Source organism: Meleagris gallopavo, chromosome 14, assembly GCF_905368555.1.
Source record: "Meleagris gallopavo chromosome 14, MGAL_WU_HG_1.1, whole genome shotgun sequence".
Lineage (NCBI taxonomy): Eukaryota > Metazoa > Chordata > Aves > Galliformes > Phasianidae > Meleagris > Meleagris gallopavo.
This window is the reverse complement of record NC_139417.1, coordinates 1,520,204-1,545,777: the sequence shown is the minus strand read 5'-3', so window position 1 is coordinate 1,545,777 and position 25,574 is coordinate 1,520,204. Positions and strand designations below refer to the sequence as shown.

The window sequence follows — 25,574 nt, the reverse complement described above, 5'->3', positions numbered from 1 at the left end:
GAAATTAACTGCTGTTCTACGTTCCTTATTTACATGTGATATATTCTTTCTCCTGAAAATTACAATTATAGTCATGGAAAGAAGTAAAATTAATCTTTTTCATTTGACTTTAACATACATTCAACAGATTTTTGGAACCAAGAAAACTCAGAATGTGAAAATAACTCTTTCCACCTCTCTTGCTGCCTTGTGCTAAAGCTGAATGATCTGCAGTCAGTAAATGTTGGCCTGTTTGACCAATACTTCAGAATTACTGGTGAGTATGTATTATGCTTTAAGTTCTTCCTTTTCTATATCTTGCCTCAGATGGATTATTATCTTTGAGATGGAAGTGTTATTTTCACTTCATTTTCTGAAAAGGAATTAATCTGATGCTGTATGATTGGGCTTGCAACATCCTGTAGTTTAGGAACATAGGAATCTTAATATCTTAAAACTCTTAAATTATCCTGACTTAATGACAGATTAAAAGGAATTCCGAGGACTTTTTTGTTGCTTTGAGGCTTTGGCTTGCATTAAACTACAGGATATTGTCCACACTGCAGAATGCACAGTTGGTGGTTGACTTTTTGGATGAAAAATAAGGTGATAAGCTTCCAGGAGTGATGATGCCAACTTAATTTTTAGTTGAAGTGACACAGGTATGTTTTCAGGGCTGTATTACTTTATCCTAGAGTCCCACTTCCTGTGAGTCGTACATTTGTGTTCTGAAATACCTTTCCAATTTTGTTAAGACCTTGTGAAAATGTTTTTTAAAGTAAGCTTATGTATGGCCAGTATACAAAGAGAAAGATCTTAGAGGAAAAAAAAATTACCTTCCTAAAATGCAACAACATAAGGATGAACCTGTAGAGCACTGGTAAGACTTAAATCATAAGTGTACATCATTTTAAGCCAAAAGAATTTATATTCTTGTTTTTTAAAGATAGTTGCATGTTGGTGAAGAGGTTATGGTAATTCCCCATGTGAATGTCTGAATGGCTTCTGTGATCTTCTGTTCAGGACAGTCTGCAGATCACATAGTCACTTGCCTGACGAGAGACAGTTACAACACTCATGCCTTCATTCAGCAGCTTATGGCAGTTCTGTCATTGCTTGCACGCACACCTTCACCAGAACCAATAGATAAAGACTTCTACTCTGAATTTGGGAGTAAAAACACTGGTGAGTAGTCTTTTCTACATGGATGGGGTTGTTTAGGCTTTGTGCTGAGAACATCTTCAGAAGAGCAACAATGAAAAGCCTCTAGGAGAAGTGCATGTGTCAGTTGATTCCTATTTGTTCCTGATACTTCACTCTTAACTCATTTACCTTAATTGTTATCTTATGTGCCTTATCTGAAAAGAATTGCTAAACATAAGCAGTCTTGCACGTGTAAAGTTTGGTTGCCTCTTTTGCCTAGGCAAAAGTGCATTTCCTATGCAGTATTTTGGAGAGTGGAGTAGTTCAGCTCTCACTGCATGTTTCAACCTAAAAAAGCCTTGGAAGTCTGTCAGCAAGGAACAGTGAATACAGTCTGAAAGCTGTTTTCCTTGTTTGGTCAGATAAAGTAATTCTGTCATTCTGAAACAACATACTGAAGTAAAAACCAGACCTTTATAAGGAGCATTAAGTTTGGTTCCAATGTAAGGTGGAACTTCTTTGCTCAGAATTCTGACCTAAGGTCACAAAATAAAGTGACAGCTTCCTGAAGAATGATTGTTATTGTAACTGCTTTTTGGTGTGTGAATCCAAAAAGTGCAAGGTCTGATGGGAGCAGTCACACCATTCCTTACACCAGCTGATTGATGTGAAGAAAGCAGACAGCTTTCCTTCAAGAAAGGGACTTCAAGGGAGTAAGGGACTGCAGTATTTCCTCCTGCCACTCCAGAACTCAACACCAAAGAAGTCAAATGTGCTCGTTAATTAGGGATATAAAAGCAAATCTTGCAGTAGCACTTTTTTCTTTTTTAATTCTGCTTAGAAGAAGTAGAAAACTGGTGTCCAGTGGTATGGTAATGCCTTCAGTCAATTTGGAATTAGGGAGTGGTAAGGAGGAGGCAGAGGAAATCAGCTGGTAGGAAGATGGATAGCATGACAACAAATTCAGTTTTATTTCCTTCTGTCTCTTCTACTGTCACCTGAACTAGTTGTGGTGAGAGATGTAGGTAAGTAATGCATGACAGACTCCAGTAAATACCTGCAATCCAAATAAAATGATTCCAGTATTTTAAAGTAAAACTACATATGTGTAAATGTAAACTTGAATGCCAGATGCAGCCAACAGCCAAAAGTTGTTGCTTATCCTTACTCACTTAAAGTATTGTATATTACTAAATTTTATTATAACATATTATTCTTGCAGGAAAAATGGAGAATTATGAACTGATTCACTCTAGCAGAGTAAAATTTATTTATCCAAATGAAGAGGAAATTGGGGACCTTGCTTTTCTAGTGGCAGAGAAGATGGATGATTTAACTCATCTTCAGTCTCTCCATATCCTTCTCTATGTGTTGGCATTTCAAGTAAATCCCATTGAAGGATCTGCCCAAAACACTAGTCCACTTCAGCCTAAAACACTAATACTAACCAGCTCCGATTTGTTCCTCTTTGATGAAGATTATATCTGTTATCCACTACCTGAATTTGCTAAGGAGCCCCCAAAGAGAGACAAGTATCGGCTTGCAGATGGAAGACGAATCCGGGACTTGGACAGAGTACTTATGGGTTACCAAACGTATCCGCAGGCCCTTACATTTGTGTTTGATGATGTTCAGAATCAGAATCTGATGCAGAACTTAGCACTGGATCACTTTGGAGATGCTGACAGTGCCCCAAAGGGAAATGCTAAACAAGAAGACATCAGGACCAGAGAGATCCAGTGGTACGTCTTCATTCCAAGTGCAGAAAGTCGAGAGAGGTTAATTTCATTGCTTGCAAGACAGTGGGAGATATTGTGTGGTAGGGAACTGCCTTTGGAACTCACTGGGTAATTACTGCACACCAAGTGATTTCAGTGTCTATTATCAAGTGAAGCACAGTGTTTAAAATAGCGCCTGTCAAGTTCTGTCACTTCAGTAAGGAGCTGAACTGGACTCCTGCGCTTCCTAGTGCATTTAATAGTCCATACGACTATTCTGAAGTGTTAACTGGAGGTTGAACTTTTTGTAAAGTCTATTTTTTATGCAGTAGTACATAGTGACAAAATTCATGAGACATCCTGGGAAACTGTATGGAAAAAATCAAGGAGTCAACACTAGATATGCTGTCTTCTAGGGCTGTTAAGGTTTCTGCTGATTTTTCTGTATATATCAGTCTTGCTATCCTATACAAATTCTAATTGTAAATAATGGTAAATGCTTGTGTATGTTCAAGTGCGATGTTATTTGTACAAGATGTATTTTGGGTATGCTGCTAATGCTTATTATTTAATGACCTCTGTTTTGTGTATTTTTTCCATTCTAAGGCCAAATGTAATTATTTGCTGCCAATCATGAGCCTAGCAGTAAAATCTCCAGCACAAGCAGGTGACACTTTTTCCATACAGAGTTAGTTTCATGAACGTTCTTTTTATTTAGCACAGGAGAAAGGATTGCCTGTGAAAGTCTACTCAGTATATAGTCTTGAAAGTGGAAATATCCAACATGACTATATAACTATTTTGTCAGCAAATAATGAGTTTGTATCTCTGAACACCCAGTCTTTCTTTTGCCTATTTTGTCAATACAAATAAAGTGTAATTTGACAGTTTTCTCTTGGCCTTGTCTTAACTCAAGTATATCTTGTTTGCAGGATACCACATGTACAGTTCAGTGGTGCATTTTGTTCCTGGAGTGCATTATAAAGGATGAAATAAGGGACAAAGGAAAATAAAATAGTTTATTATACTGTAGCAAGTATGTAATGGTTGCCAAATAACAGAGTTGTGGAAACAGAATCTGCAGCCTCTGAACACAATTTAAAGGGATTAACGTCAGGTTTTATCACTGTTCCATCAGATAGCAAGGATTTGCTTTCCAAACTGGTGGTCGTCCTTAACTTGAGGTGTTTATATGCCCAGCAAGTTTCAGCCTCCCATGACAGTATAAGAAAATAAAAAAGAAAAATGTCCCTACTCAGAGTTTGTCTTCATATAATGAGACTTCAATTAACTGCTTTATTATATTATATTTGTAGGAAATAAGAGATGAACTGTTCTGATATGTACACAACCAGCTAATGCTGTTTAAAACTGTTTAAAAAACCAGGTTGGAATACACCTCTGGAGCTTCAACCAGGGCAACCTTCAAACAGATTCCTCAGAGCCTTCTCCAAAGTTGTGACCATCTATATCATTCTATAGAGCATTTCTCCCTAATAATAGGGAGTTTGGCTGTGCTCTGCAGGGTCCAGATGCACGAATGTTGGAGTCAGTGCAAGAATGATAACAAAGTAAGCAGCCAAAGTCAAAAATTGTATGGTGGGATGCTGTGGAGTTCCATAATAACCAGACCATTGCTCATCTGCTGCTATTTTTTGTTTATTAGAGGAAACCCTGCCACTCCTGGGCTTAGCCTGAGCTGAATGATTACAGTAGAGTGTGATTACTATAAACTATATTTTCCTCTCTTAAAGTATGTCGTCTGTTACCTGAAATCCCAAGTGTACATATATACTTAAGTTCAACTGTAATTAGGTAGAAAAAGCTTTACAATTAAAAAAAAAAAAAGGAATAATTAAGCTCAGGTCTTAATTATTTCTCAATTAACACTCTTAATCAGTTGGTACAGTTGTTTTAGATAACACCCAAGAGGAATCTTTGGCAACTCAGTATTAATTGCAAGTGCTTGAGAATGTACCAGATGAACAGATGTACAACGTGGCTGATGGTATGGCTACCCAACCTGCTGCCTTGCCTGGGCTGCACTGAGTGAAAAGGAGTTGTCCTGGGCTGCATACACGATATATAATGGTTATGTTATATAAGTTACAAGGTAATTTTAGATATATTTTTCTTTCAAACATTATAATAAAATATATAAATATAACAGTGGGATATTTGACCGTGTTTTAGTGGAACTAATGCATCAGTCTGGTTCAATGGGAGCTCGCTAAGAACTGCAACCACTTCCAAGGTGTTCAGCAGAGATTTTTGATGATCATACAATCGTAGAATGGCCTGGGTTTGAAAAGGCCCACAATGCTCATCCAGTTCCAACCCCCTGCTATGTGCAGGGTTGCCAACCAGCAGACCAGGCTGCTCAGAGCCACATCCAGCCTGGCCTTGAATGCCTGCAGGGATGGGGCATCCACAGCCTCCTTGGGTAACCTGTTCCAGTACCTCACCACCCTCTGGGGGAAAAACTTCCTCTTAAAATCCAACTAAACCTCCCCTGTCTCAGTTTAACACCATTCCCCCTTGTCCTATCACTATCCACCCCCATAAACAGCCGCTCCCTTCAAGTTCTGGAAGGCCACAATGAGGTCTCCCCAAAGCCTTCTCTTCTCCAAGCCAAACAAGCCCAACCTTTCCTCACAGAAGAGCTGCTCCGGCCCTCTGACCATCTCAGTGCCCTCCTCTGGACCTGCTCCCAGAGCTCCACATCCTTCCTGTGCTGGGGGCCCCAGGTCTGGATGCAGTGCTGCAGATGGGGCCTCACAAGAGCTGAGCAGAGGAGGACAATCACCTCCCTCTCCCTGCTGGCCACCCCTTTTTTCATGCAGCCCAGACCACAGTTGGCCTTCCAGGCTGCAAGCGCACACTGCTGGCTCATGTCCAGCTCCTTGTTTACCAGGACCCCCAAGTCCCTCTCCGCAGGGCTGCTCTCCATGAGATCTTGCCCCAGTTTGTAGAAATACCTGAGATTGCCCTGACCCAAGTGCAGAACCCTGCACTTGGCCATACTGAACTTCCTTATGTTCTCATGGGCCCACTTCTCCAGCCTGTCCAGGTCCCTCTGGATGGCTTCCCCTCTTTCCAATGTATCAACTGCACCGCTCAGCTTTGTGTCATCTGCAAACTTGCTGAGGTACAGTTGATGCCATTGTCTGTGTCATTGATGAAGATGTTGAAGAGCACCAGTCCCAAGACTGACCTCTGAGGGACACCGCTTGTGACTGGCCTGCACCCTGACACAGAACCATTGATCACAGCCCTTTGGCTGCACCTAGCCAGCCAATTCCTAATCCATCAAACAGTTCATCCTTCAAATCCACACCTCTCCAATTTAGAGAGAAGGATGTGGTGAGGGATCACGTCAAAGGCCTTGCAGAAGTCCAGGTAGATGATATCCACTGCCCTTCCCCCATTCACCAAAGCCATCACTCCATCATAGAATGCCACCAGATTGGTCAGGCAGGATCTGCCCTTGGCGAAGCCAAGCTGGCTGTCTTGAATCACCTATTTATCTCGTATGTGCCTTAACATAACTTCTAGGAGGATCTGTTCCATGATATTTTACTATTCCTGTGTTTCATCCTTGAAAACAGTTGTTCACAAGTGTATGTACTGCTAAAATGAGCTGAGTAAGGCAGACTGTGAAACCAGGGATATCATCCTCTGCTAAGATGAGCTTGCAAATTTGCCAGTAATTTATATTATGTCTGCTTTAACACGCTTGTATGTGTATAGTGGAATAACAAAGGAGAATTCCTGCTTGCTCTATAGTTTGGACAGTCAGTTTTTCCGATGTTACCAGCAGGAACACAGTTGTGACTAAGTTCACAGAAATATAAAACTTAAAATCTGTCCATTTGGACTTAATAAATGATCTGATTGTTCCCATTTGTGGAGGTTTTCCAGCTGACTGCAGTTAGCTTGCACAGAAAGTTCTGCGAAGTCAGTAGCTTTGTAAGCACTTTTGGTCACGCGGAGCTGTTCTGATTACTCCTCTGTTTCTGCAGGAGCGTGGTGAAGCCCTGCATACTGGTTTCTCTTTGGTAAGCCTTTATATTCATATATGTTGCAGTTTCAAGCCCTGTTCAACATTCAGATACTGATTTAGGAATGGATTTAGCATGTGAAGGTGCCAACTTTTCCAGAAAATTTCTCAAACCAACTTGAGACTTTCCAGCTGGTGTAGCGTGTGCCAGCCCAGGGAGACCCATGTAGCTATGCTCTGTCTCATCTACTGAGGATCTGCCCAAACGTTGTTCAACCTGCCTTCTACTGCAATTGGAAAGTTGTAAATGGATCTCACAAAGAAGGAAATTGAATGAGATGCTCCTATCCTGCCTGCACCTTGTTCATTGCAGGCTTTGTTCCCAGCACCACTCTGGTGGCTGTAGATGTACTGAACAGTGATATATCAAGCTTTTTAATTTGTTTTCTTTTTCTTGACAACTTTAATAAGGAACTTTAAAAAAAAAACACAACAACAACAACAAATAATAATTCAAAATACCACTTCTTGCATGCAGTGTCTGATGGAGATGCTTACTCCTATGGTATTTGTCTTCAGACACAGCTGGTCTCAGGAAAAGCAGCACCACAAGGAAAAGCACACAGTTGTAGTTTAGAGCAGGTGAACGTCCAGCTTCTGTTTCCTGCTGCCTACCTGATAATGAAGGGACATTTGCTAACCCTGTGAGCTAAAAATGGATGTGGAAAAAGGGATATGAAACTCATTGCAGCAAGAAGGTGCTGAGATTCAGACAACACCTGCTTATGTCAGAGATTTAAGCTCTGAACTCATGAGCTCTTTGTGCCTAGTTTACCAGCTAGCAGTACAGCTTCAAGCATCTGCAGAGAGCTTTTGTTGCAGCTGGCGTCAGGCTTTTCTCAGAACTTTGTTAGTGTCGTGAGCTTCACATTCTCCCTATCTTCACAACCCAATTTAGCTCCCTGAGATCCTGAATCATGACATCTAACTCATATCAAATACCTGTGGGGAAACGAGAAGCTAAATCCCAGGAGAATCCCAGAGCACTGCTTACCAGATGGAAAAGACAAAAGAAGTAAAACCAAGAGATGGAACAACACAGCAGGCTTTCACAGCAAAAGCATGAAGAAAGGAACCTGGAGTCAGTAGTGATAGGTAGGACAGGGCCAGCAGCATCTTCACAATTCCTGTTCCTTCCAACTTGCCAACAGAGAAAAAAATAAAACATCAGGAGTGTGTGCAGCAGCAGTGGGGTGTTCAGTGAGTGCAGCACAGCCGGCCCTGCTCTTACACAAAGCACTTGTGGCTTGGCCTGTTCAGTGCCTCGTAGGGCCCACAGCCTCCTGACGCACTTCTGATTCAGACAGGAGAGACCTTTCCTAGCTTTCCCAGAAGACTGGAACAAGATTTCACCGAGATAACCATAGGGCCATCTCACAGAGAAGCAATGTGGTATGGCAGCTAGGTGGCAAATCATTTCTGTGGGTTCTCTCATTTCAGGAAAGATTGCTCAAACAGAAGATTTCAATCGCAGGAAATTGCCCAAGCTAGCCAGGGCTGCACACTGCATGGAGAGGGCTGGTGACACAGCATTTTAAATGCACAGCCCTGCAGGGCTGGAGGGGTTTGTGTGCAAATCCTTTCCTTCACACAAGCACAGGATTTTTAATTTATTTTTTCCGTCTGTGAACAGATTGAGAAGTTTTCACCAGAATGGTTGTTCAGTTCTGAATGTTAAGGTGTTCATGGAAGAAATGTCAGGTCACAGAGACAAGGTGCTTTGGAACACAAACTTTTTTACATTTGCCCCATTTCACAAGTTCCTTTAATTGCTAGTCACAGAATCATAGAATCATAGAATCACAAGGTTGGAAACAATCTGCAAGATCTTCTGTCCAGCCGTCCTCCCACCACCACTGCTACCATAAGCACTAAACCAGATCTCACAGCTCCTCATCCAGACATCTCTTGAGCACTGCCAGGGATGGCGACTCCACCACCTCCCTGTGCAGCCATTCCAGTGCCTGACCACTGTCTGAGAGAAAAAGCTTTTCCTTATGTCTAACCCAAACCTCCTCTGGTACAACTTGTGGCCGTTTCCTCAGGTCCTGTTTGTTTGTAAGTGATGTTCTTAATGCAGTACTGGATACTTCCCCTGAACATCCTGCATGGTTTAGAAGCATTAGCTTCTGTCAGATCTCAGGATACCTTTCACATTAATTCTTCTTACCATCTAGTGTTTTCCTGATCTCTATTTGCCAGAAGAGAAAAGGATCAGAGTAAATGCAGCACTAATATGTATTTCTTCCTCCCAGCTGTTTCCCCTTCCTGTCATAGAGTCATCTCTGGCAGTGTTGGCAACTGGACTGTCTCTGTTAGCACACTGCATCGTTCCACTATGAACTGAGCACTCATTCAATCATTCTAAGATTCTGTGATTCTATGATTGGTAATGGCTTTTGGCCATCCACTCTTTTGGAGTTGGGAAGTGCTTCACCTGACACTAATTCCCAGGGTCATGCAGATGCAATATTTGCACAGCTTTTGGTGTTGCAGATCTAGCAGTTGTGATCTGAGCAGTTCATACCCAATGGCTGGAACATGCTGCCTTTGCCACTTGGTCAGAAAAGCATCTGGTGATCTGAATCCACCTTTGGATTTTACACTTTTTGCCCTTCTGCTGTAAAATGGCACCACTCAAGAGTTCCCAGTTGTAGACTGTGTATTGCTGTTGTATCACATGCCTTTAACATGAATGATGATCAGGTAAGGACACTGGGAGCCTTTTCATTACTATGTATCCTATTTGATTCCACCAAGCTTTCCTTTCCTTTTCTTTTTTTCTGTGCACTAGGCCAGATACAGAGATGATAGGCAGCAGTGGAAAGCCTTAGAAACAGTCTTTGTGTGTCTTTTTACTGCTGAAGCATTTTTCTTTGGAAAACACACAATTAGAAATCAGGCTGGAGGTTGGATAAAAAGGAAGAGCGTGCTCATGTGCTTCAGGATAAGCTATCTTCACCATGAAAGCTTGTCTGTCTGTGGGTGCCCAGTACTTCCAATGTGCCCCCTGTGTCACAGACAGCTCTCCGAGCACCACCGCCGAGCAGCGAGTTCCCTGCAGGCTGCCTGTTTCAGCTGCATGTGCCTGACAGGTAGCATGGAGTGGAGGAGCAGTCTCATTGCTCAGTGCACATGGCCAGCCTGGTGCCATGCTTGTAAATCCACACAGCGCTGTGCAGCCTCCATCCTAGCGCTCCCCCTCTGCAAGAATATCTCAACTGACAGTTGGACTGGCTGATCTTACAGGTCTTTTCCAACCTCGGTGATTCTATGACTCTATGATAAACTGTCCCTTTGCAATTCTGATCCCAGCAGAACTGGCATGCATTGCGTTGCCTCCTCCTCATTTCACTGCTCCACAGGGTACAGGACAGTTTTGGGGCTCCTGGCCTTGCCCAGAGCTGCGGTTTGTTGGGCTGTCCTCCCACAGGATGAGTGCTGTCAGGCTGGGCCGTGGGCTGGTACATCTGCCTCATGTACTTCCTGCCAGCTCGGGTATAGAACCTGCTTGCTCCTCATCATATTGGCTGCTCTGTAGGATGGGGGAAGAGCTAAAGCCCAATTAACAGCACTAGTAAGTACAGCGGCTCTTACTTCCTTTCTGTCTTAGCATGCATGTCTGTGTGTTTGCGCAGGGGATGAGAAAATACGGATGTTCTCAATTTAAATGCAAGAGTTGCTTCCCATCCTGGTATCATTTTGCACTTTTCATGGCTCAAAACCAAAGGATACCTCATTGCTCAGGGGGATTTGCTACTGGGAGAAGCAATCCTTAGGCTCCTCTGTACAGCGGGAAACAAAGGCCACGTAAAATCAGTTATCAATCTGTGGTTGTTTGTAATATTCAAAAGGAGAAATTCCATTTCTGGCAGCACCTCAGGTAGTGTGTATTTCTTTAATCACATTTAGGAATTTTCGTCTTCTGAGTGCTATGGGGGAGCTCCTTGAGTTCATCAGAGTGTCAGCAGAGACTTTGAGGATTAATATATTTTGCTACTGCTGGCATAGCATCTACAAAATGGGATGTTGGTTTTGATGAGTAACTGAAATAACTTTAAATATCACACACTGCCCAAAGTGTTTCACTGATTGGTGGCATGTGCTCGTATTACTGCTCTGAAGTGCATCTCATGCTTGCATTGCTTTGTTCATGCACACACTGGGATAGGCAATCAGTGGCTGTACTTCTGTTGGGGAGATTCTGGACATACTAATGTCACTGGTAAAATGAAATTGCTGTACCTTCATGAATTCGGGGTATCTAAATTTGCCCTTTGGATTTGCCTTCAGTTAAGCACACAGTTAACCTCTTTTCATTCCAATTAGTTGAAAACTAAGGATTTCCTTCCTTCTGTTTTGAACTGATATGTAAGAGGAAATCCGTCGTCGTTCCTGTTTTGAGTAAACCTTTCAGTGAGGAGTTCTGCTTGTGTATTAAAAAAAAAAGAATAGAAAGAAAGAAAAAGGCGGCACTGATTGAGGGGTAGCAGCAGAAGGAGTCATTCCACGTACAAAGGCTTTGCAGCCAAGGAGCACCACGCGAAAATGTTCTCACACTGTTCACTTCTAACCTGTGCTTTGTCTTGGATCTGATTCCTAGTAGGAGGTCTTATCTTACATAAACTGCAGCCTCTATCACCACCCCTTTGAGAAAAGGGTCCTGCCTGTAAAAGAATGAAAATGCATCCTTCTGGGTTGCTGTTTTTCTTCTTAGCAGCGTGCTTCATTCCCACAGCCGACTGCGAGACTCCGAAGGTAAGTCTGCCAGCCTTTGTTTAATGTTCCTCAAACAGCCCTTCACATATGTGCGTTTGTGTGCTACGGAACAGTCCTCTCCAACCTCTGTTTCTTGTGTGCATTTTGCTAGGTGCAGAATAGCATGCGGAATGGAACTTTCAGCCTGTAAAATACATTCTTTGCTCATGGGTGGACTTGAAGGGAACGGCTGTTTATGGGGGTGGATAGTGATAGGACAAGGGGGAATGGTGTTAAACTGAGACAGGGGAGGTTTAGCTGGATTTTAAGAGGAATTTTTTCACCCAGAGGGTGGTGAGGCACTGGAACAGGTTGCCCAAGGAGGCTGTGGATGCCCCATCCCTGCAGGCATTCAAGGCCAGGCTGGATGTGGCTCTGGGCAGCCTGGGCTGCTGGTTGGCGACCTGCACATAGCAGGGGGTTGAAATGAGATGAGCATTGTGGTCCTTTTGAACCCAGGCCATTCTGTGTGTTGCCTAAAGTTCAGAGCCAACATTAAGGCTGAAGCAAATTGCTTGAATTTTTTATCAGGTTCAGTTTGTATTTATGATCAGCACTGAATGCAATGGTAGATTATCACTGGGGATCTTTGTCTTCTGCTATTTTCTGTACCTCAGGCATCTCTCAGCACAGGTCCATATGTGCCCCTGGAGAGTTTTCTAAAACACTTCCAAAAATCTCATTGAACTGTTGATGTGCAGCAGGGAGAATACGTTTGTTTCATGTACATTTCCTTGCAGTTCCCCAGGGAAGAATACCACATACTTTCAGCGGGAAGATTTCCTTCAATTCCTCTATTTCCACTCTTGTGTTTAGCACTTGTAGTGCTAGCAGTGTAGGATGCCTCTGTGTGTCTATGGTCTTGGTTCTGCAAAGCACCATCCCCCTTTCTGTCAGCTAGAATTCACTCTGATGTGTATTTGTGTCACCTGCTGCCCTAGCCCTTGTCTTTTTTCTGCTGCTGAAGGAATGGACTGGCCTACAAAGCCTGAAGCTGTGTGAGGCATTTGGAAATCCTCTTCCTTGGGCATCTGAGCTGTGGGAGGGTTACCTTGTGTTGAATGACAGATAGTTTTGAGGGGAGTGGGCAGATGAGCTAAGATGATTCTGAGTCTGGAAGACCTGACTTAGGAAAGGATAGAGTGATGGAAAGATGCTTCAGTGTGAGAAATTTAGGTAGAAGCTTCTGTTAATGTATATGGCACTTTCATAGGCTAATTCAAGGGCCATACGTGGCTAATAAGCTTTTAAATAAGATAAGAAACTTGTGAACTTTTCAGACTTCCAGGACAGTTATGGTGACTTGAGCACGAGTATGGTTTGAAGGAGTGTCTCTACTGGTGTTCACTGTTGCTCTGACAGCATGATTTCCAGACAAGCAGGTTCTAGTGTAGCAGTGCATGCAGAGGCAGGGCTCCTTCAGCTGCTGCCAGCAGAAATTTGGTCTCTTCACTTTGAAGAGTTGTTGATTTCTATAATCCCTGAGGTGTCTGGCTGGGTGTGAAGCAGTTAAAATGTAGGTAATGAGTGACCACTCAGAGAGAAGTGAAATATTTATAATCACCTTTTGAACAGATTATTTACTTTAGGAAAAATGAACTTTCAGATCTCTTTTCCCAAAAGCTTCCTTCTTCTGGAGAAAGAAACTCTTGAAAAGCTATAATGAGAAGCAAGGAAAAACAAGGGTCTGGTGAAGTCTTCTCAGATCACTTTGGACGGCCACAGAATGTGACCATTAGAGAAGTGCTGAGGTGCCACCAGAAGTCTCTGTTGCCTTGCAGGAGCTTTGCAGGGGCCACTGAGAGAGAAAAGAGAGGCTTTGTGGCAGCTGGTTTCCAGTGATGTTATCTCAGAGCTCTGATTTGGTTAGCTCAGATCTGTCAGCTTGATTTGGGCTTTGGTATGAGGTGTGGAAGATACAGCAGATGTGAGAACCAGGAGAGTTTCTCTGCTGGGAGATTGGTCCCAGGTGATACTGGAGGAAGAATAGAAGTAGCAGGGGAAGGAGAGGAAGGCTCTTTGTCTTAAGTGTCTCCGAGCTGCTTATCCTCATGCTGAGAAGCATTTTTCTTGGGCAAATGCAAAGTATTGGTATGTCCAGGAGCTGCTGGTCCGCTCAGCTAAAGTGCACCTGAGAACTTCTTGTATGAATGTAGTGACTCAAGCAAATGTCTGAAGCTTTGTTTTGTAAAGGGCAAAAGCACTGGAAACTTGGTGATTCATTAGATAATGACTGTTTCCAGAACTGGCTCCCAGGATTGTTGGAGCTGAACACTGAAGTCCAAATATGTTTTTCTTTCTTCCTTGGAGTTTTGTCTTGCAGAAGGATTTGTGTTACGATTTGAGAGGAAGTGATAAAAAAATGAAGGGGATAAAAATAGCCCTTAAAAAAGTCCCCAGCTTATTCTCTTGAAATTGAATAAAATAAACACGAGCACCTGGAAAGTAAAAGAGAAAAGTGTAGGAAGCACTGCAGCATCCAGAAGCTCAGAAGTGTCTCAGTGAAGCCCAGAGGACCATGGCTGCTCCTGCACATACGTGTGAGTGAGTGCAGTGAGAAAGAGTCATCCTGCCCTGGCAGGACATTGCTCAGTGTGGGCAGAGGCTCCATGGCCATGACCCTTTTTGGCTGCAGCTCTAAAAGCCTCCTTTATTTTTGGAGCTGATTGAGAACACCAGCCTTCCTGTTTGCTTGCTTTGCACCCAAAGCGTGGTGCAGTTCAGGCTCACCTCATCTGATGGGAGCAGTGCCTGTTCTCACCTCACCCCCTTTCTCCCCTGGCACAGCCACCAGGGACTTCATGGGTCCTCAGTGCTACGGGCAGCCGTGCTGCAACACAGAGGCAGACGTTCCCTCCTGCTGCTTCATCCCCAGTGTTTTAGGAGGAGTGATCACAGATAAGGCCAGAGGAGCAGCATGGCTGTTTTCCACAAGGCTGTGCCCCAGGAGTGCCCTGTGACTTGAGCTGCGGCCTGCCTCTCTTCCTCTCCAAAGTCTGAGCATCCAAACCACCGCTTTTATGTCCGTTGATTCTTTCTTCTGCTTTCCAAACAAAGCAAACAGAGAAAATGACTACTTCATCAGTTCTGTCACTCAAATAAGAAGGGACATTTTATTTTTTTTTCATTTTCCACACCGCTATTTTCTTCCTCTTTCCTCCTGCTGACATGGGCATATTTCCTTCCAAAAAGGGGAAGGTCTTACTGGAAAGCTGCCTAAGCTTCACCAAGTGTCCTAGGAATTTAGGGTGGGGGATTCTGTGGCAACTGTCTTGCCTTAGGGGCCTTTGTTTTATTCTGAAAATGAACTGCAAATATTTACAGGTGCCATTGGGTAAGGAGGTGCTCCTCTCACAGCATCCTTCTCTGTTAATAAATGGGGTGCCAATGGTGGATAGAAGAAAAATTGAATGTGTGGCAGAGAACACATTTAGTGGCCCAGGTGTGTCTGACAGCCAGATCCTGATACCTGGAAGTAAAGATGAAAGAGAAGATTGGAGGGTTTTAATGTAATGCCTTGTGCTTTACTCTTTGTGTGAACTTTTTAGTGCAGCTGGGGAGGCTCAGACACCTGTGTGTGTCACAAAAGGGTTTGTGGGGAAGTTCTGACAGTGAAAGAGCATCACCTGTGGTAAGGCATCCATCTGCGTTTTCTCCTTAAGCTTCTCCCTTCTCCTTTTCCCGAGGCATTGCCTGAGTGAAGGCTGAGGCTGGGATTTGAAGGGACCAGGAGCACAATTCTGCTAGATCTGGGTGTCTGAGTTCATCTGGCTTCTCTCAAAAGCTGAGCTTTAATCTGGAGTCTTACTTTGTGCTTAAATCCACTATTTTGAGCTGTTTCTTTCCTGCCCCATCAATGGCACCACTGATCTTTTGAGACAGAGTACCCCAGAATTAGCTCCTCGTTTATCCATCTCTAGTGACCGTCTTAGTTTTGCTCCATAAAATATGTGAGATTTCTGGCTACACTGTGTGCCCGTAGGGTAGAAACGTAAGGAATGGCAAAGCTGACCTCTATCCTGCTGGATAGAGTTAGTGAAGCTTTGGGTCACAGGGTATAGGGAGATGTATCTGGAGGGTCTCAGATTGTTTTCAAACTATTTATAATGCAGGGAAGGGAATCCTTCCGAAGGAAGTGGATATTAAAGTTCAGCAAGGAGTGTCCCAGATGCACAACTAGAAATGACATCCACATGAGGGACCATCACAGGCACAAGAGTTGGTTGGTTTGCTGGGAGCATCTTTGCACGGATGGCTGCAGGTAGCTCCAGGAAGGCAGGAAAAGGTCAGCAGCTCCAGGCAGAGGGAACATGTGTCAGTCAGGAAACTGTTCTGCAGAGATGTCCCTGCAGAGCTGGGACTCCAGGGTTATCTCTCAGGAGGTTTTCCTGACAGGGTCTGTTGGCTATCATATGGGAGGGCCTTCCTGGGCTGCTGATAAAGATGGGAATGGGAAGCTGTGGACTTCCTCCTTTGTTCTGAGGCAAACATATGCAGTTGGGCTTAACTCAGGTTCAAAGGAAGCAGAGCTGGACTGAGGTTGCTGGTGGGAATCCATAACAGGGTGTTCTGGACAACAGGAGAGCTGCTGGGCTAACGGTGTTGCTCAGGATTGGCTTTAGAAAAATATCCCAGATTGAGATCTCCTCCCAGAATCTGATCTAATATTTTTATTTTTAGAAAATACAGTGCCTGTAGAGGTACATTTGAGGGGAGTTGTGGTTTTTTTCCAACTGATGAGCTTTTGGGGCAAACAGAACTCCTGCCTCCCAGCTTTTCCCTGCCATCATCAGAGGTGAACATTTTCTCTTTTTAAAATGAGCAAAGATGTCTCTTGTGCAGTTGCTTGGCTCAAGTTGTTTAGGAATTCAAGGAGAGTCATCTGTGAGCTTCAGTGACAAGCTGGCATGCAATGATGCCTGCTCTCTGTGAGGCTGTATTTTTCTCACATGCTCTGGCTGCATTTCTTTTGGAGAAGCAGAGCTGGTGGGTACAAGGGTATGGAAAAGCCCTATGAGGATGCCTGAACCGCTAAGGAGAAGTTGCTCTAGTTAGGTGGAGGTACTTATGCTGAATTTATCACCAGCCATATTTATTATCCAAGTCTCCTCCCTGATCTTCTTGCCTTTATGAGGTCCTTCCCACAGGTTCAAAGCATCACAGACCATCACGATGCTCACTGTCCTCTCCAGTGGTGGCTGCAAAAAGAATGATGCAGTGCTGACAAAGATACTAATAGTTGGCAATATGAAAACTGTTCAGTTTTGAACTTCTTTCATTTTTTTTTTTTTCCAAGTTAAAATCAATGAAATGCAACGTCAAGATGACATTTACCTCAAGCACATCATGTACATCTTGTGCTGTGGTGTCTAGGACATCCTGTCCCAAAGGCTGGATGAGAACCACCGAAGGACTTGCAGTGAGGGGCTGCAGGTAAGGCACTCCCTAAGCAGTCATGGTTTTGGTTTAGCCCTGCTATGCAAGGGGTAATAGTGATGTGTATGGTTTTTGAGCTCTAACAATCCAAGCAGTTTTGATTTCAGATACACAAAATGGATTTACGGCCCCTGTTGTTGTTGCTTTTATCTCCTTGCAAATCCCACGGACTTTTTCATGGTCTAAGGTTCTACGTACCCAAAATAAGTTGTACAGTGATTACCTCTGCCTTGCCCTGAACAACCTGAGTGATGTAGCAACTAAACAGAGTTCTGTGTACTCTGTAGAGATCTGTACAAACCCATTTCAGACTGTTGTGGTTTAACCTGGCAGCAGCCCATACCGCAAATCCCCTTCCCAAAGGGATGGGGGAGAGAGTTAGAAAAGAAACAAAATAGGACACACTGATTGAGATAAATACTCAGTACCCCTCCAGTATTTGAAGGGAGCGGATAAACAGGAGGGGGAACGGCTGCTTATGAGGGTGGATGGTGATAGGACAAGGGGGATGGTGTTAAACTGAGACAGGGGAGGTTTACGTTGGATTTTAGGAGGAAGTTTTTCCCCCAGAGGGTGGTGAGGCACTGGAACAGGTTGCCCAAGGAGGCTGTGGATGCCCCATCCCTGCAGGCATTCAAGGCCAGGCTGGATGTGGCTCTGGGCAGCCTGGGCTGCTGGTTGGCGACCTGCACATAGCAGGGGGTTGGAACTGGATGAGCATTGTGGGCCTTTTCAACCCAGGCCATTCTGTGATTCTATGATAAAATGTCTTTACTAAGACAGAAGGGGAAGAGGGGAGAAAAAAAGGAAAAAAAAATAATCTTATTCTTGTCTTCCTTGCTCTTATTCTGTTGAGCATTTCTATAGCTTGACTCTAGTAGGAAAAGGGTGAAGGAAAACTGAATTTATCCATAAATTTTTAGACAATGAAACACTATAGATTATTGTTTGCACATCTATTCAGTAGAGAATGTTATACAATATATAGCCCCATTGTCTGCTGTTCTCTGTGACTGGCTATTTTGTAGAAACACTTTAAAAATAACTGTAGCAGTTGTGCAGTAACTACAGACACGTACAGGAGCCAGGCGGAATGCAAAGCCAGTTTCCAAGTTCCTTTTGGGGAAAGATGTTGTGCCAACAGTAAAACAAAGTGTGAGAATAACCCAAGTGCAGACAGCTTTTCTGAATGTTATCAGTTTGGGTGTTGGGGGGGTTGTTGGACAGACCCAAGTGCAGTTCTGCCCAGCACACACGCAGAGCAAGAGACAATTTGCCACCAAGGGCTTACCCTCTGCATGAAGATAATGGATGAAGGGGAAAATGCTCCTTCTTGGGGATTTGGGGTGTATGTCCTAGATGGCATAGAGAGCCCAGCTAAAGAACGCAGCTATTAAATCCAAAGTTCCAGCATACCAGTGTGGAGTCATTACTGAAAGATAAAAGGCAACAAGTCTTGCAAGGAAACTTTATTCTTTCAAATATATTTTAGCTGTAGAATCTAAAGTCACCCCGGAGAGCATTTCTCTGTCTCTATGCCATCTAACCATTCAGCATCTGCAGTTTATGTCCGGATACCTTCAGACTTCCCCAGATCCTGTCTCACATCCAGTCCCTGGCAGAATTCTTACAGTCAGTCTTTGGAGCACAAGTCAGCAGGCATCCCTAGGGAAGATGTAACCAGAGGGGAAATTCCATGTGCGTGTGCTGGGGCAGGGAAGAGTTCTCTTCCGTTCAGAGTTCAGTGCACAGCAGTGTGCTTGTTTAGAAACCCCGCAACAAGTGTGTGGTGTGTTTGTGTGGTAATCGTGAACATTGGATTGTTCTCTTTAAGGTACACTGTCAAGTTAGGAGAAAATACCCTCTCCCTATCAGGGTGCTATCACATATGTAAGAAGGAAATTGAGGAGAAAAAGTGCTGCCCAGGATTTTGGGGTACAGAGTGTTATGGTAAGTTTTTCATCTGTTTGTAATACTTCCAGCTATTCAATAAGTCAAAAAGAGTTTCAACAGGAGGCATTAAATATGCCTTGAGTTGATTAATTCTCATGATTCCAATTCCTGCTTTCTAAGCACTCATGTGGTCTCCATTATCTGTCCAGGAGGTTTAAAAGATAATGGGGAAGCGATTTCATTGCTTCACGTGGATTGCGTCCATTTACATTTAGCACGTACCATAACCCCTTTAGTTGGAACTTCCTTTTGTCTCTTCTTTAAAAAGAATGCTTTGGAAAGGGATGTTTTTGTTCCTCTTTAAGAAAGTTTCCAAAGGAAGAGGAAGGTATTTCTTTCTGGTGTCCCTTTGGTCTGGAGTTCTTATGCCGTATGTGTGTTAGTCCAACACAAGGTGCAAATAGCCCTTATAGGACTTTGCTGGTTAAGAAGCCATTGTGCTTTTGCGCAGCTGGAACGCCTAGGGGAAGAAAGGGTAAAACCAGGGATGCAGTTTAGGTTTTTCAATCTAACCTCATCTGTCCTTTTACCTGCTAGAATGTCCAGGGGGCTCTGAAAATCCCTGCAATGGTCATGGGACATGCTTGGATGGTCTGCAGCGAAATGGAACCTGCATCTGCAAGGTCAGCAAATGGGTTATTCTGAGGGGGTTTGCCACATTTGAGGGAGCAGAGTGCTGTCTGTGCTGCAGCCTTTGATGAAGGCCAGCCTTCTGCTTGGAGGGTCGTTAGCAGAATCTTTTATTCCAGCATCAGTGTCTGTGATTCAACTGGAGGACCAGTGTGGTCTGCACCAGCACTAGGGCGCTGTTGGTGAGGTTATGGCATTAAGAAGGATCTCTAGGAAGAAATTAAGAAAGAATTGCATGAACTTAACCCTCTGATCAGTTGAAATAATCAGTGTCTGCCTGTGGCTGCAAGAAGCCCTGAGATCCTCTTGATGAGTCACACATTTACCAGAATTGAAAGATACACTTCCCAAGGATGTACTTTGCCTTGGTAGGCAGTTCCTCCCCCTCTCCAGACAAGGAAGAAAGGCTAAAAAGAAAGGTCTTTTTGGTGGTTTTTTTTTCCGTTACTGTTCTAGTCTTAATACAACAGAAACATGAACAACTGCTGCGTGTGTGAATCATATAAAGCAGTGTTTCTAAAATTATTGACTGAACAGTCTTGAAACTTTCCCCTTTTTACAGCATCCTTAATTAATGGCATTGTGAAGAGACTAGCTAAAACCCTACCTCTCAAGCCCGACTTTGAGAAAAGCTGATTTTGGACTTCCATATCAATTAAAATACACAGTTAAGGTCCTCTGGCCCTATAAAATCAATGCCTAATGTCCCATGAGCATCAGTGAATTCCTCTTCCAGAGAGATATCACACACCAGTTGATACATTCTTGTCTGTGATCCAGAGATTGTTTCCTCAGAGGCAATCTGAGTTCTGCTGGCATTTTGCACGCCCTCTGGGTGTGGGTTTACCCCTCTGTGTGGGCTGGTGGCACTCCAGCACTGCAGGGCTTTGGCTGCCAGAGGACAGCAGACATGGGGAAATACTTTGAGCTATGGCAACCTTTGGAGGAATGCAGTGGTGTAGAAAAATAACATCTGGCACATTATGGCCCCCTTCTAGGAACAGTACAGTGGTTTTGCCTGCCAGAATTGTCGAGATGAAAACCGTTTTGGCCCGGACTGCCAGTCAGGTAAGGAAGACTGAAACCTCCACAGAAACACCTGAGAGCAAGTCAAGCAGAGGGGAAACTGAGTGAGGGAGGGCGCTGGCTGAGAGGAAGGGATGCCAGCTGGCAGTGTTTAGTAGCAGATGTCCTGACATTTTGTCTTCATGCTGTCCCGTTACATAAATGATTCTCAGTGTTTCATTCAAATTAGTCCATTCTTCCTGTTGTAAAGCCTCTCTCCCATTACCAGAACTATCTCAGTTTCCCCACATCCCACATGCCCTGGAGCAACACAGGCTCCTTTCCCAGCTGTTCTCAAATTCCTGTCACTGCTTCAACTGTCTCTCAGTTTCCTTCATACTGCTGTCCCTACAAACTAATACAGATAGTACTGTTACTCACATACATCATTTTGAATCAGTTTACAACCAGGGCAGCCTTCCATCTCCTGTTTCCTTTGTATCCACACAGATGATATAGGTGTGATCCCAGTGCTTGCGCTCACAGAATGACCCCAATGCTTGGATCTCACATACAGCAGATCTTAACACTGCTTCCTTCCACACTGGCATGGCATTACTTTTGAAACAAGTTACACTTGCTGTGGATAAGTGGTGGGACATCAGGGTGCCAGTTTCCAAGGCAGATAGGCAGTGTGAGCCTGGAGTCCTTCACGCTGCCTTGAAGCTGAAGGCCAGGTTTGCTTGGGCTTTCCTTTCAGTGTGTGACTGTGTGCATGGGGAATGCATCAGCGGTGTCACTGGGAACAGAAGCTGCACTTGCTATGGAGGCTACACTGGCCCCAGATGCGACCAAGGTAAACGCACCACTAGCTGAAGAGGGGCTGTTAGAGGTAAGATGGGCCTGGATGCACGTGTCCCAAAAGGAGATGGGATTTCTCTGGAAACTTGGTAGATCACCCCTTCCTTCCAAGCCTTGTGGGACCCCACTGCACAAGCTGCAAGTCCATCACTGCTTATAGCCCTGGTTTTCATGCCAGCTTGAGTCTGTAGAAGCCACATTCCCTTGGCATTTCCATGCATTTTGTATGGTAAGTTGTGTCTTCCAGCAGTGCCCTGCTTGCTCAAAGGGAAACTCCTTGCTGTGTGATTTCAGAGCTCGCCCTTTGCAGAGGTGTGAGGTGTGAAGCCAACAGTGAATGTGTGGTTAAAGATGGGACTGCAATGTGTAACTGCAAGCTGGGCTACAGAAAAAGCGGCAGCGCTTGCGTAGGTAAGAGACATAATAGGTCTTCTGCCTGAAAACAGACCCCTGCTCTAGCATCTCTGGGTAAACATGATCACCATGAATACAGTGTCTACTGCAGAAGTGTAATAGCCTGGTTTTTAGGAATCTCTGCAAGAGCAATACCACTCTTTTCACCGGCTTTTTGCAATTCTTGCTGACCAAACTCAGCTCGTAGATACTCTCAGACATGATGAAAATTCAGGAGTAAATCCAGGCATCTTCTTTCTGTCACTCATATTTGTTTTACTGTATGTAGTAAGAAGTATGTGTCATCCAAATTCCTCAAATTAGGAAAAAAAACCCCAAACTGCTATCTGAAGCTATTTTATTTTCATGGGAAACTGTAGAACCTTAATCACATAAACCCCTTATTCTCCATTCCCACTAGCTTCTGGCATTCCATTGTGCTTCATTAGGTTCTATATTGAAAACAGAAATGTAGATATTCTTACACCTCTCGTCTCCTAATTTTCAGCTCAGGATCCCTGTACTTCTTCTCCATGCTCCCCCTTTGCTGTATGTAAGTTTCTTGGTCCAAGAAAGTATGAGTGTACGTGCAAAGAAGGATATCAAGGAGATGGGAGGGTTTGCCAGCCCATAAACCCCTGTGTTGATAACAATGGAGGCTGCCCAGAAATCTCAACGAATTGTATTTACAAAGGTCCAGGAAAGGTAAGGACGATGATGGTGTGCACCCTCCAATGGAGGGTGGCCATGTGGAAGTTCTCCCAGTGATCTCACCATTGTGTGAGCTCAGATCTGCTCTCCTCCCCTTCAATGTTGCAATCAGACTGCTTTTGCTTTTTTTTTTTTTTTTTTTTTTTTTTTTTTTTTTTTTTTTTTTTTTTTTTTTTTTTTTGTGGCAAAGTCTGTAGGGTGAAGTAATCTCTGTAATCAGTTCTTTGTCTTCCCTTAGGCATCTTGTGTTTGCAAGCCTGGCATGATCGCCCGGCTTCCTTCATTAGAATGTTCTTCATTTGCCAATGACTGCCAGACGTATTTTTGTGATTTCTCTTCTAAGTGTGAAATTAATTCCCATGGAAATCCCAGGTACGCCAGTTTAAGGATTGCTTTTAAAGCTTATTCTGCAGCTAGAATGGAAATTAAGTGTTGGTTAGCTACAATTTGAAGAAAGAGAGATTGAAATGAGAAGCAAGAAGTAGAGTTGCAGAATGACAGAGAAGAGAGGGAAGAAATGCCAGATCTCATTTAATGCTCCCAAGCAAAATGTTTAGAAATTGATACCCTGTAGATGAAAAATGATGCCAGAGCTAGGACTATTTTTTGGCCTACCAAAAAACTGTGTGCTCCAGGGCAGAGCTGAAACTGTGGCTTTCTACTCTGAAGACAGGCCAGCAAAGGGCAGAACTCCGTGTTCTGCACAGCCCCTGACTTCAGCTGGCGCTCAGCCCTCAGCGGCCAGAGTGATGTCAGACCTCCCTTTGGGGTCTGGTGTCCCCAAACCAGAGAGCAGAGCTGGTGCTTGGACAAAACCCAAACAGGAAAAAACGTTGGTTATTGGCCAGCGATCTCAAGTAATCTCTGAGCAATGACCTTATGGTGTGTGAATCAGGATGGAGGTTTTCACATGCCGATAAACTTTTCTGCAAAAGTCATTAGAGTGTTTAAGGCCCTCCTTAATTCTAGAGCAACCTGAAGCTAACCAGTGAGTGGGGGCCAGCATTTCTCACTGAAGCTCAGGAGTCATGAGAGCTGTTCACAAGATTTTCACTTAGCTTTGTGGGGTTTGTGAATTATCACACATCTTCAGATGCTGTAGTGACTGGCTGAGTAACAGGATAGAAAGGCATTAATTTAATTAATTAACATTGTGACTATCTGTACCCTGAACGCTAAAGTAGACTGTTCTCATGTTGATTGTATCTGAGAAAACATCTTCTTTATCTTTGGTTAGGGCCAAAGCTATCTGCATTCCAGAGGCATGCATCTTATTTCCCATCCCTTAGGTGAGGGAGTAATTACTGAGCTCGGAATTACACCTCAAGGTGGCAATTCCTCTTTCTAATGCAGATGCTGCTTTTGTCCTACTCAGATTTGTCAAAAGTGGTGTGAGAACTTCTTTATAATGTTGAGTTAGCTTTCCTTCTTGTCTCTAGCTGCGTGTGTAAAGAAGGGGAGATTGGAGATGGGAGAAGCTGCTACAGAGATCTCATGAGTGAAATAAACAAGCATAATTCTCGTGGAATGTTCAGTAGGAAATTAAATGTTGCCAGGAAGATGTTTGGTAAGTGCCTTTTGAATTTGTTTGGGGAATTAAGCTGGGGGGGGAGGGAGGACGAAGCCTGTCAGCAAGAGGTTGAAAGCCTTTCATCATAGTAGAACTTTGGCAGTGCGTGCCCACAGCCTGCAAAATTAAATGCACTGCATCTCTGAATTCACATTAGCAGTTCTGGCTTGTGAACTGAGGAGGTAACTGCAAAGAATGCTGTGGATGTGTTAGTTATTTGACAGCCCTGGTGAAAAAAGAAGGAAAACTTGCTCTGGGGTGTGTGTCAAACCTGGTTTCCCTCAAACCAGTGGGCCTCCACCTGCAGTGTCTGCACTGAAGGCTTCAGCTATCATGGGATTTTCTCCCTGTTATATACCAGAGCTGCCAACACTCGTTTTGAACTGTATTTTCCACACTGATCTGCAATCTGAACAGCTGCAGTATGAGCTCTGGGTTCCTAATTCCAGCGCAGCAGGACTTGATAACAAGCAACCTTTGTTGATAGGAACTTTGTTGATGAGCCTGACAATGGAGTGAAGATGGACACCTGTGGGTTCACAGTATCTTCACAAGAAGCGTATAGTTTCAATTAATCCTGGTGGCACCCAAAAATGAGTTGTTTCAAGTGGAAAACAGAGAACACGTTGAGTAGATTAGTAAGCACATGGAAGCTTAATTATTTTAAACAGTCTGCAAATTTCAGCAGTGATTCGACGTGGACCAGTCACCTGTAATCTTCAGCAATCTTGTGGTCAAATGCTTAAAATGAATAGCCACGTGCTGAGCTGTGATAAGGTAGCAGTACCAAGATGCCCTCAGTTCCATGTAAACAAGTACTAGTCACATGCCTCCTGCTGGAAATGTGTAGATTGAATAGTGCTGTTAACATCAAGAATAATTATTGCTGGAGTTGAGTAACATCTGAGTAACTTTGCTGCGTTGTCACTCTTTACAGTTTCTGGTTGTTCAGTGTTGCTGACTAAATACGGGCCTTTCACTGTCTTCGTACCTTCCCTTCTTCCAATTAATGATAAAATGGAATTAAACGTAAGTTTGCTTGCTTTTAGCAAATGTTTGCCATCTTAAGGTTTCTTCCTGCCTGAGTTCTGCAGCCTGTAAAAACTGATGACAAATGAGAGAGTATTAAGAGAAGCAATCCCTTGCAAGGACCGCTTGTTGTCTTGTTCAGCTGCTGTCTCTCAGAGGATGTCACATCCCTGGCATTATTTTTAAAACCCCTCTCTCTGTCTTCATTATTGACAGGGTTTTTTTTGTTTGTTTTTAACGTCAGGAGCTATAACTTCAAAAAGTTTAAGTTCTTCTGCTCATGCTTGTTTAAATCTCCAACCTTCCCTGTGTGACCGTTCTCAAACAT

The 25,574-nt window shown here is 43.7% G+C and overlaps 2 protein-coding genes across 4 annotated transcripts in view; both read left to right on the top strand.

Annotated features, from left to right (window-relative positions):
* NISCH (nischarin) overlaps positions 1-3,730 on the top strand; it is a 31,087-nt gene extending 27,357 nt beyond the window's left edge. The window contains exons 19-21 of the mRNA XM_010718279.4: positions 128-256; positions 1,003-1,164; positions 2,345-3,730. Coding sequence (XP_010716581.2) covers positions 128-256; positions 1,003-1,164; positions 2,345-2,973 — 920 coding nt within the window. The 3' untranslated portion in view covers positions 2,974-3,730. The remainder of the gene's footprint in view (positions 1-127; positions 257-1,002; positions 1,165-2,344) is intronic.
* Positions 3,731-10,340: 6,610 nt separating this feature from the next.
* Positions 10,341-25,574, top strand: part of STAB1 (stabilin 1) — a 52,241-nt gene continuing 37,007 nt past the window's right edge. The window contains exons 1-12 of one of the 3 annotated variants that reach the window (XM_085235859.1): positions 10,341-10,477; positions 11,504-11,658; positions 16,955-17,091; positions 18,929-19,044; positions 19,585-19,670; positions 20,676-20,745; positions 21,443-21,538; positions 21,838-21,954; positions 22,445-22,641; positions 22,886-23,019; positions 24,087-24,214; positions 25,155-25,246. In XM_085235859.1, coding sequence (XP_085091985.1) covers positions 11,578-11,658; positions 16,955-17,091; positions 18,929-19,044; positions 19,585-19,670; positions 20,676-20,745; positions 21,443-21,538; positions 21,838-21,954; positions 22,445-22,641; positions 22,886-23,019; positions 24,087-24,214; positions 25,155-25,246 — 1,254 coding nt within the window. In that variant the 5' untranslated portion in view covers positions 10,341-10,477; positions 11,504-11,577. Of the gene's footprint in view, positions 10,478-11,300; positions 11,659-16,954; positions 17,092-18,928; positions 19,045-19,584; positions 19,671-20,675; positions 20,746-21,442; positions 21,539-21,837; positions 21,955-22,444; positions 22,642-22,885; positions 23,020-24,086; positions 24,215-25,154; positions 25,247-25,574 lie in introns of those variants that run through there. The other 2 variants (XM_085235860.1, XM_085235861.1) reach the window with 2 other exon arrangements.